This window comes from Eurytemora carolleeae, unplaced genomic scaffold (genome assembly GCF_000591075.1).
Source record: "Eurytemora carolleeae unplaced genomic scaffold, Eaff_2.0 scaffold499, whole genome shotgun sequence".
Classification (NCBI taxonomy): domain Eukaryota; kingdom Metazoa; phylum Arthropoda; class Copepoda; order Calanoida; family Temoridae; genus Eurytemora; species Eurytemora carolleeae.
This window is the reverse complement of record NW_019396389.1, coordinates 114,607-126,224: the sequence shown is the minus strand read 5'-3', so window position 1 is coordinate 126,224 and position 11,618 is coordinate 114,607. Positions and strand designations below refer to the sequence as shown.

The 11,618-nt window shown below is 33.1% G+C and overlaps 1 protein-coding gene across 3 annotated transcripts; it reads right to left on the bottom strand.

Moving 5' to 3' along the window:
* Positions 1-1,922: 1,922 nt before the first annotated feature.
* On the bottom strand, positions 1,923-11,405 carry LOC111702279 (uncharacterized). Of its 3 annotated transcripts, none has more exons than XM_023473920.1 (8): positions 11,325-11,405; positions 9,630-9,707; positions 8,717-8,765; positions 7,381-7,505; positions 5,686-5,788; positions 5,520-5,608; positions 2,639-2,687; positions 1,923-2,147 (listed from the first exon to the last, which is right to left on the bottom strand). In XM_023473920.1, the coding sequence occupies exons 1-8, from the start codon at positions 11,393-11,395 to the stop codon at positions 2,088-2,090; spliced, it is 624 nt and encodes a 207-aa protein (XP_023329688.1). In that variant the 5' UTR covers positions 11,396-11,405; the 3' UTR covers positions 1,923-2,087. The 3 variants fall into 3 exon arrangements, 2 of the variants coding, with proteins under 2 accessions (XP_023329688.1, XP_023329687.1); XM_023473919.1 differs by having other exon boundaries at positions 1,923-2,095; XR_002765384.1 differs by having other exon boundaries at positions 2,060-2,095; positions 5,455-5,608.
* Between the last annotated feature and the right edge of the window lie 213 nt (positions 11,406-11,618).

Genomic DNA, 11,618 nt, shown 5'->3' with positions numbered 1-11,618 from the left:
AATACTTGAATACTTGAATACTTAAATACTTGAATACTTGAATACTTGAATACCTGAAAATTAGGGCGTAGTTATTTTTTACTATGGTTTTCAGATAAAAAAGCAAGAAAATGTCCATAATTCTTACTAGGACTTCGGTTAAAAGGGTACCGTACATGGGCATGTACCTTTTTAGATGTAAAATAACGCCAAAAGTCCTTTTAACTACGCTTAATACAGTATTTACTCCATTTAAACCAAAACAAAAGTCGATTTTGTTATCCTCTTCAATTCAAAATAGTTTTATTGATTTCTCTCAATTTCTTATTCTTATTAACTGCTTCAAAATGTTTGCTTCACTTAAATAAAGTTAAAAATACTATATTTAAGTGCAGTTAATGTAAAATGAACTCCAATCTCTGTTAAGATCATCTAGGAAAACTGTATCATGCATGCTTATTGTCACAGAAAAGTTAACTAATAAAACTTGTAAATAAACCTATTTATTTGATTAAATAAATTTTTATATTTCGTATATTCATTCTTCTGACGGACACAATTAAAAAAGCATTTGGAAGAAAGATCTAAATTTAGCAACAAAATCGGGAAACATGAATAGTGTTCTTACGACTTGATCCATAGGTATTATAGCTCTCATTCAAAGGTTTGATGAGAAGTCTGTTTATAACTTCTTAAAAAAATGAAGCCGAAAACCAGGGAGAGAAGGAAGAGAATAAGTTCCTTCCGAACCTGCAGCAGTCAGTGACAAATATATCCGGATACATTCCGACCTATCTCTCCAGAAACCAACTTGAGAAAACAGTTCTAAAATGTACTTGTCTAGGGCTACAAAAAAGTGTGAATAATTATAAGCGAGGATTTGCAACACTTCAACGTCGATCCAGTCTTGAAAAATCATGCAACTTTCTGTAGCAGTCTGTGTAGGGGAAAACTTTATAAAAAGTGACAGAACTTTGAATATCTCGGACTTTTAGGATGCTTTCACTCAAAGACTTTTGTTCGTGAAGGTATTTTATTTCTGTTGAATTCAAGTCTAAACTTTAATTTTGTTTCTTCTACTACTTTTATTTATTTTCTTTCGCAAAGTTATCTGTATCAATTGTTTTAGCTCTGAAATGATGTATTTATCTATATTTATTCTTTGAACATTTTTATATTACAGTTTAGAACATAATTGATGCTAAAAGTAAAGGGTAGAAAGTTGAACTATATTTAGATATGATTATTGAACACTTACATCAAATTAAATGCATTTGACACTATTTCATCAAAACTACAAAACATTTAATTAATTTAATTTTTCCTTTTTGAAATAGAAAAAATCACAGTCAAAGTACGAAAGATGAGAGGACGACCTAAAACTCTTTTTTAATATTACGATGTAAAGTTAGAATTTGGACTTATGTTCGCAATTAAATTGTTAAAATTTTTAATGAAATGTGAAAGTTTTCATCTAATCTCAGGGTACCAGGAATTTAAAAAATAAACTCAATAAATTCCGAACAATCACGTCTTAAGTCTCATTCTTCATGGTACTGAACTTACTTTTAATTCAACACACAGGGATATTTACAACGAATGCGGGTTTAATGACGACCTTGAACTCTTTAAATTACTAATTGAAAGGTCTTCTTCCTTAAAAGGAACGTTCGTGTAAGCGTAATTTCGAATGACCTTCCATGCAAAGCTGGCAATGGCCGATTTTCTTAACGGTACCATATTAAAATATTTATTGATTAATGACATGTAAGATATTGTCGTTTCTCGAGGTTTAAATGTGTATATTTCTGATATCTAAAATGTTTTCAAAAATAGAAAGGCACTAGTCACTTTTGTAGAGAATCCCCAATTAAAAATAAACAGTTTTCAAAAATAATAACATAGATATCAAATTTATACTTAATCAGACAAAGTTTTTAAGGTACACATTTTAATAGAGCATTGCCATCTTCGCATGGAGGGTCACTTGAAATTACGCTTACAGTCCCTTTAATTTGTAAGTTTTGTTGTTCTTCAATATTGTGAATTAGTACTTTCTGTTGAATAATATCTTGTGTACTGTCCCGTACATAAACTCCTGCCAGGTATCACAAACCTAGACAAAATGTCGTCTTCACATTCACACCAGTTTCAGAGGTCGTTTTCATCTAAAAATTAAATGAAGAAGTCTTTTTCATTTAATCAATAAATTTAGAAGGTGCTTTATCTAAACAATAGTTTAACAGGTCATCTTCTTCTAAACAGTTAATTAAGTAGTCGTATTCATCTAAACACTAGATTAACAGGTCGTCTTCAATTAAACACCAGTTTCAGAGATCTTCTTCATCTAACCCTTAAATCAAGAAGTCGTCTTCATCTAAACTCTGAGAACTAAACACTTATTTAAGAAGTCATCTTCTTCTACGCACTAAATTAAGAAGTCGTCTTCAATTAAACACTATTGTAAGAGGTCGTCTTCATCTATAAACTTTAAATCAAGAAGTTTTCTTTGTCTGAACACTAATTTAACAAGTTCTCTTCATCTATCACTAGATTAACAGGTCGTCTTCATATAAACACTAAATTCAGAAGTCGTCTTCATGTAAACACTAAATTAAGAAGTAGTCTTCAACTTAACACTAGTTAAAAATATTTGAACCTGACTCATGTTGACAAAATCCTCTTCTCGCAGGAAAGTTAAAATATACCTAAACAACCAACATTTATAAAACAATATATTACAACATATTATATAGTCTATAATCCAAGTACTGTAATCATGAATTATTTCTGCAATATTAGACATTTAGTAAACAATACATTTTCAGTCGTTTAATTTTTTATAAATAATATTTCAACAGAATATGCTAATTATATACAATATGTACATGTATCATATACAATATATACATGTATCATGCACAATATGTACATGTAACATATACAATATGTACAGGTATCATACACAATATGTACATGTATCATATACAATGTGTACAAATGTATCATACACAACATGTACATGTGTCATATACAATATGTACAAATGTATCATACACAATATGTCCATGTATCATATACAATAGCTAATAAATGTGTTTTTTTTTTCCTGAAGATGACTTTTAGAAATAAGGGCGCGAAGTCGGACAAGCAAACCATTGTCCAAATGAACTCCTTTCTCAAGTATTTAATGCAGCTTAAACTTTAGGGAAAATTCCCACCTGTAGAGTTATTAGAGTCAATAGATGCCCACTCCCATATATTTAAAAAAAAGTATTCCCCTGATTCCTTGTAAGTAACCCACCTGTGCTTTCCCCAGCCTATACTTTCCCCCTGTCCTGGATCCGATCCAGGTTTAGAATGAGTAGTGATCTGTGAGTACCCGGAGAAACGTAGAAAACCCGGAGAATCTTGTAAACTTAGGAAACCTAGAGCACCGGGATGGAAACCCCTAAACGAACCTTGATCAGAGGAAATCATGCTTCCAGGGAGTTTCTTCATCGAATGTTTGAACTCAGACAAACCGGAGTTTTAGGAAACAAAAATATCTTTAAAATGATAATTTTCAACGTCTGTTCCTTTTAAATTAAGAGTAAAAAAGCAAATGCACTTTTTTTACTTAAAAGTACAATTTTTTGTTTATTTGTAGTTGATGTTGAGTTACTTCCAGACAAAGGTTAAATTTAAAAACAAGAATAACAATAATAAAAATAATTTAAACATAATAAAAATTAAAACTCAGAGAAACTTTGAGGATGTTTGTAGGACGGAAGACTTCATGGAGCTGACCTTTCTAGAGGTTGAAGAACTAATATCTCTGGATAATATCTACGTAACCTCCGAGGAAACTATTGTTGAGTCTGTCCTCGCTTGGTGTGATAAATCAGAGGATAGGGCAGAATACCTGACTAGACTTTTCAAACATGTGAAATTAAACAATTTGTCCTCCGACTGCCTTCGGAGGTTACAGGACAACGCAGTGATAAAATCTGACTCTGAATGTTTGGAAAATATTGTTAAACAAAGAGATTTAAACCCTGAGCCTGGATCCTCCAGAGCTCGTGGGCTGAATAAGTTTATAGTTGCTGTAGGATTCGATTCGTGTAATGTTGAATATCTAGACCTAGATCGTCCAGAGGAGGGTTGGAACGTACTTACTCAGATCCCAGAGATGAGATATGGACTCTCCGGAGCAGGTTTAGCGTCCTACGGAGACACTCTCCTAGTAACAGGAGGAGTAGGACGGGCTGGAGTATTGAAAGCTTTAAATAGATTTGTAACATTTAACGTAAGAACCAATGAATGGTCGGAAGGTCCCAGTATGATCACAGCAAGAAAGTGTCATGCTAGCGCGGTCTTGGACGGAAAACTTTACGTTATGGGCGGATCAGATTCACAACTCTCTGTTCTTACAGCGGAGTGTCTTGATCTAACCCAACCCGAAGATCAATGGGCCTGGCATTCTCTCTCTTCCCTCCCAACATGGCACAACGGTAGTTTCTCTTCAGTGATAGGTTCACGTTTATATCTACCTGTAGCTTACGGGTCAGACAATGATAAACTATACGACACAAGTCGGGATCTCTGGTTGGGTTGGGAAGGATCAGGAGAAGGAGAGGATGGGAATAGGATTAGCAGATTCCGGCCGGGTGTAGGTCAACTTGGAGATAAAATCTACCTAATCGGAGGAGCAGGAATGAGAGAACTGATGGACACAGTTGAATGCTGGGACGGGAGTGTATGGAGAAGAACCTGTTCTCTAACCCTACCCAGAGAGGGACCTGGAGTAGTAAACCATGACGGGAAACTGTATGTAATCGGAGGACGAGGAGGAGATGGAACCGTTGAAATATATGATCCGACCTTGGACAAATGGGAGGTTCTTGGAGAGAGGTTATCCAGTCAGGATCAAGAATACTCCGCTGTTATACTAGACAGAGTTGTTTAAAACTTTCAACAAAAATATGGAAATCAAAGGAATTGAGTCTTTGCCACAAAACCTGACTTTCTAATTCTTATATCTTCGCAACCCAATGTCGTAGACCTTGGATATTTCAAACTTTGAATTCTGTTAGATCAAAAAATCTAAGTTTGAAATATCAAGAGTCTACACCGTAAGGTTGCCAAGATATAGGAATTACAAAATTTGAGTTTGTGGCAAAGACTCAATTCCTTTATAAAACATTATTATAATATATCTAAATACAAATTATTTATGATTAATAAACCTTTCTTGTTCTTTAAGAAGAATAAAAACCTGATGCCGAGGAGTAAGAAATACCAAATTAAAGATGTTTAAAACACTTTAAAATAGATAACAAAAAAAAGAAAATATCCGTCATATTTTATACCGCTACCCAAATGCCTAGAATACAGTGTATCCACAGCAGTAACAAACCTTCCGATTAAGTGACATAACTAATTTTGGTATAGAGTGTATCCACTATTAGAGAATATATCTGTCCTATTCTGTACCTAGCTAGATGTCTGGTGTAGAGTGTATCCACAAGGTTGGAGAATATATCCGTCCTATTCTATACCTAGCTAGATGTCTGTTATAGAGTGTATCCACAAGGTTAGAGAATATATCCGTCCTCGCTTTCTTATTTAACCGTCGTGTTTGAACAACCTGAAAAACAAAACAAAACGAAAAGTAATTAGAATTTTAACCACCAAGAAAATAAATTATTTAGCTTTTTGTCTTACTTGAGATTCATCTAACCAGCATATAGGAATATCTTTCCTTTGAATCCGTCTAGGGATGGATATATTATTTTCCAATCCGTCATCATCAACCTCGGCACTTATCCTACAGGGTGTCCCAAAAAACATGGGAATTCAGTGACGAATTGGATATCGTCTTTGTTATGAATTAACATTGTAATACCTAATTTCAAAAGCCATAATATTATCATGTCTGCTAGAGTTTATTTTATGAAAAGGGTAAAAGACTGCGAAGACGTGTCTATAATGCCTTTGCAAGATAAACAGTGAAGACGGACAAGTTTACTCTGTTTGTATACTCCAATTTTCTTGTTTTAATAAGTACACCCTTATGCAGTCAAAACATAAACAAACAAATTGTGAACATAGCAGACGAAACCCTTACAGATTACGACTTTCTCAGTAGGTATCACTATACTAAATCAAAGAATTATTTAAAAAGACGATATCGAATCCGTCACTGAATTCCCATGTTTATTGGGACACCCTGTACATTAACGTTTTATATTACTTGTCCACAGCCAGTAACTGGATTGGTGTCCAGGCTGGTGTTCACGGGTTCGATTCCCGTACTCCACACAAACCTGTGTAATTATGAATTAGACTGGTTTCATAATTGACCATTGATCATTTCACATAGACTCTATGCCTTCCACTTTACAAACGATGATTTTCCGTTATAACTATAAATCAAATGACAGTTTAACAGTTTAAAAAATTTGAAATTGAAATGAATAGTTTAGGGAACATACTGTATTAATGTACTCTACTGCACATAATTTGTGAACATTTACATGATTTGCACACTTTGAACTCCATTTCAGGCTGAAAGGGACTGAAAAAATTCATACTGAGAGATTCTTTTAATTCCTCTCTATATATTCTATTCTCTATGTTAGTAAACCAAGAAAATTGCTGTATACAAACAGAGTAAACTTGTCCGTCTTCACTGTTCATCTTGCGGAGACATTATAGGCACATCTTTACAGTCTTTTACACTTCTCATAAAATAAACTCTAGCAGACATTATAATATCATGTCTTTTGAAATTAGGTAATACAATGCTAATTCATAACAAAGACGATATTGAATTCGTCACTAAATTCCCATGTTTTTTGGGAAACCCTGTACTTCTTTTGCATTAAAAGTTTTCTTGTCTCTTGAAAATTATGAAATGTTTTAGAAAAATCCTATTATAATTTAATTTTTGCTTATTTATATATATAAATTTGGCTTGTCTGTTTGGGTGTCTGTTTGTTTGTTTGTATCCAATAAACGTAAAAACGGCTGAACCGATCGGGCCCAAATTTTTTGTGGGACATCTAGGGAACCCAAGGAAAGGTTTATGAATGATTGAAATTTTAAATATTTGTCTCCATCAAAATTCGATCTTCATTAAATTTTTTAAAATTTTGAAAATCCACGAAATTTTTTGTGAAAATTCGCGAATTATTTTTGTTTTGTTTTACGATGTACACAAAGAGGACATGTTCACAATTAATTTAGAAGATGGGCGCAAAGCGCCCTCTAAGGCTAGTTTTATTATAAATATCATTCAATATCATTAGTGTGTCCTTCAGCAAAATAATATTAGAATTAAGTTTTTTCTCCGTATTACGAATATGAATCTTTAATTTATTAATAAACCATTCCAAATTAGTATATCCAAATACTTACGTAAACTTCACATTGTTGACATGAGGTACAGAATCTAAATGTCGTCTTCCGTCGGAGGAAGGCTTGGAAAAATCCAGGATAGAACTCATTCGTCGGCTTAATCTTTTTTTGAAAGAAACCATTTCCTTAAAACAAAAAATGTATTTTTTCAGTTCATATCTTTCAAAATAAAACATGATTAGAACAATAAAATGTGCAGAATTCGTTTTTTCAAACATTTTTAAAACAAATATATAGGCAAAGGTAATATATATGTAGATACGCTGGCATGTAGTCCTTCCTAAATTGCTTGTAGCAGACAACTAATTTTTGTACCTCTGAGATAAAGTGAAACGAGAGACATCTATAGCAAATTAATTACTTTCTATATTCCTTTCCTGCAATCTGTAGGAAATACGCATTTGTGATATATAAACATACAGTACGCGTATTGCATCCTGTATAGTTCAAGTGTTGCTATCTGGAGCTGTTTGACCAATAAAATTAATCATTTCTTTTTTATTTACCAATCCAATTGAAGTTTTGAGCGCACCAAACCGAGGATGATCATCTTTGGAAAGTAATGGAGTTTTATTTTTGGGATTTTTGGGGTGAAGGGGGTGATGAGCCAGTTGTGAGCCATGAAGAGCCAGGAGCAACCGTCCATAGTGTTGAATGGGATGTGTTGTTCGACCGGATCCTGTCCGATATTAGGACTTTGTCCTAGATTCGATGTACTTTTTAGTCATAATTTTTATTTAAATTTTGTTAATTTACGTATGCCATTCAGTACAACTTGCACATTTAAACTTTGTCTAGTCAAATTCCTACCTCAGTTTTATTTGCATTGATTAATTTGTTTCATTAAGTACAATATGCAGTATGCATTGTTGATACTATAGTACGCATTTAGTGTTATCACGCATAAACACATTGATAAATTAGCAACAATCCAGAGGATAAAATGCCATGCGTACGACAGAGATGATGCTGATTGCACTTTTTCTCAAGACCTCAAAATTATACTAGCCCTGCGTATCTATATATATATTATCTTTGTATATAGGCAAATATCCAAGAAACATTTACATTAAAATCTCAAAAGAAATGTATCAATAGTCAAAAAATTTATCAAATGTTCCATTTTAATACAAATTTTAAAGCGTAAAATGTAAAAAAATCGAGGCACTACATGAGTTTAATATGAAAAACTCAGGGCACCATATGAGTTTTAAATGTTAAAAACTCAAAGCATTATGAGTTTAATTTAATAAAATATTTGTGTAAAAAAATACAAGGTACTATAAGCTGTTTGTGGATGGCCTAAACATTGCTAAATATAGCTGTACAGTTGTACCTGCAGTACATCACGTCCACTTTCCGCAGTTGTACAACTGTCTGTACAACTAAATAATGAACATTTATAAACAGTGTGACTCACTAAACATGAAAATTCATTGACAACTAACTATGAAGTTGTAGCGACCGCGACATTGTATTATTATTATACTTTTGTCGGAATTTAAATGTAAATTGACGGAACTATCGGTTAAAGATTATTGTGTAACAAATTACTAAACGGAACTGATTGCTAGCCTCCAACTCTAATTTTCAAAGCCCAGCATCTTTGCAACCCGATATTGTAGACCTTTTTGTATCAAATATTCAATGTTTGAAATATGAAAGGTTTCAAAGGATTAGAATATCACAGTTTAAAAAGATTAATCAGTTCCTATATCCAATTATTGGCCCTACTTCTATTAATCCTCCTTTTCCAAGTCCTATTATTTAAGAAAATTTCACGACTTCTGTTTGTAAATTTCGAGTTTATACAGTTGGAGTTTATAACCTTACGTACAGAAACAGGGTGTTCTACAAAACATGACTTTCAAAATTATGATAAGAATAATTTTGGTCACATCTTGAGATAGTTAAATAAAATCTTTAAAAAATTCATAATATCTCCGGTAAAATTAAAAGTTCAAAAAGGCAGACCACATTTTGAAATGCAAAGAGTACAAGAATTTTGTGATTAATATTTTTTTTTTATTCAATATGTAAAACTAAATTGAAAAGTTCTGCAAATTATTTCAAAATTTAAAGACGATGTTTAAGTAGTTTCAACTGTCTTGTTTCGTGGGACACCCTTTAGCTATAGAGTTCTTTCAAAAATCCTAATTTTACACAAGAATTTTACAAAAACCGCAAAACAAGTCGTCTTCATAATAATTTAAATATTTCACGATGATTTTCTATTTTTGAATGAGCACCTGACAGAATCAGAATCCTTTCTTTTCTTCCTCCTTATACCTGCCAAACTCACCAAACTTTTCACAGAACTTTGTCTCCTAGATTTTATAAAGTTTTAATAGTTTCATTTGTTCTTTTTCATTTGTTCTTTTATTTCATTTTTTACTTTCTTTATTTACAGTTAAGCCGTAAATAAAGAATACATCGGAAGAATTTATAAAATGTCGCCTTTAAGTTACTTGAGAATAACAGGTTTCTCCAGTTTACCTGAGAATACCAGGTTCCTCTAGTTTACCTGAGAATAACAGGTTTCTTTAGTTTACCTAAAGGTTTCTCTAGTTTACCTGAGAATAACAGGTTTCTCTAGTTTACCTGAACATAACAGGTTCCTCTAGTTTACCTGAGCATAACAGGTTTCTCTAGTTTACCTAAGAATAACCTGTTTCTCTAGTTTCCCTGAGAATAACAGGTTTCACTAGTTTACCTGAGAATAACAGGTTTCTCTAGTTTACCTGAGAATAACAGGTTCCTCTTGTTTACCTGAGAATAATAGGTTCCTCTAGTTTACCTGAGAATAACAGGTTCCTCTTGTTTACCTGAGAATAATAGGTTCCTCTAGTTTACCTGAGAATAATAGGTTTCTCTAGTTTATCTGAGAATAACAGGTTTCTCTAGTTTACCTGAGAATAATAGGTTTCTCTAGTTTACCTGAGAATAATAGGTTTCTCTTGTTTACCTGAGAATAATAGGTTTCTCTAGTTTACCTGAGTATAACAGGTTTCTCTAGTTTACTTGAGTATAACAGGTTCCTCTTGTTTACCTGAGAATAACAGGTTTCTCTAGTTTACCTGAGTATAACAGGTTCCTCTAGTTTACCTGAGCATAACAGGTTTCTCTAGTTTACCTAAGAATAACCTGTTTCTCTAGTTTCCCTGAGAATAACAGGTTCCTCTAGTTTACCTGAGAATAGCAGGTTTCTCTAGTTTACCTATTATTCTCAGGTTTCTCTAATTTACCTGAGTATAACAGGTTCCTCTAGTTTACCTGAGTATAACAGGTTCCTCTAGTTTACCTGAGTATAACAGGTTCCTCTAGTTTACCTGAGAATAACAGGTTTCTCTAGTTTACCTGAGAATAATAGGTTTCTCTAGTTTACCTGAGAATAATAGGTTTCTCTAGTTTACCTGAGAATAACAGGTTTCTCTAGTTTACCTGAGAATAATAGGTTTCTCTAGTTTACCTGAGAATAACAGGTTTCTCTAGTTTACCTGGAAATAACAGGTTTCTCTAGTTTACCTGAGAATAACAGGTTCCTCTAGTTTACCTGAGAATAACAGGTTTCTCTAGTTTACCTGAGTATAACAGGTTCCTCTAGTTTACATGAGAATAACATTTTCCTCTAGTTTACCTGAGAATAACAGGTTCCTCTAGTTTCCCTGAGAATAACAGGTTCCTCTAGTTTACTTGAGAATAACAGGTTCCTCTAGTTTACCTAAAAATAATAGGTTCCTCTAGTTTACTGAGAATAACAGGTTTCTCTAGTTTACCTGAGAATAACAGGTTCCTCTAGTTTACTGAGAATAACAGGTTCCTCTAGTTTACCTGAGAATAATAGGTTTCTCTAGTTTACTGAGAATAACAGGTTTCTCTAGTTTACCTGAGTATAACAGTTTCCTCTAGTTTACCTGAGTATAAAACAGGTTCCTCTAGTATACCTGAGTATAACAGGTTCCTCTAGTTTACAGGTTGAACTTGAATTAGATCTGTGAAAACCTGGTCGATTCATTTTTATCTAGAACTGTATTAATGGACTGTAGACATTATTTTATTAAAAAATATGGGTATACCCGATTCACAACAAAACTCTTTAAACCTTGATCTGAACAAAAATAATTAAGACATTCTTTCTTTCTGAAGGAAAATTGATCCTTTTCATTTGTGAATTCACCAGGAAAAATCTCTCGGTAGAGACAAAGCAGGAATACTTGTGCAGATAGAAAACCAATGCT

Excerpts from the sequence above, each read along its gene's own strand:
- LOC111702279 (XM_023473919.1), bottom strand. The coding sequence starts at position 11,395 with ATGAATCGACCAGGTTTTCACAGATCTAATTCAAGTTCAACCTGTAAA. Across the intron at positions 8,766-9,629 it reads AAGGATTCTGATTCTGTCAG|TTGTACAGACAGTTGTACAA; the intron begins GTGCTCATTCAA and ends TTCATTATTTAG. Across the intron at positions 2,688-5,519 it reads TATAACAGACATCTAGCTAG|GTATATTTTAACTTTCCTGC; the intron begins GTATAGAATAGG and ends TTGGTTGTTTAG.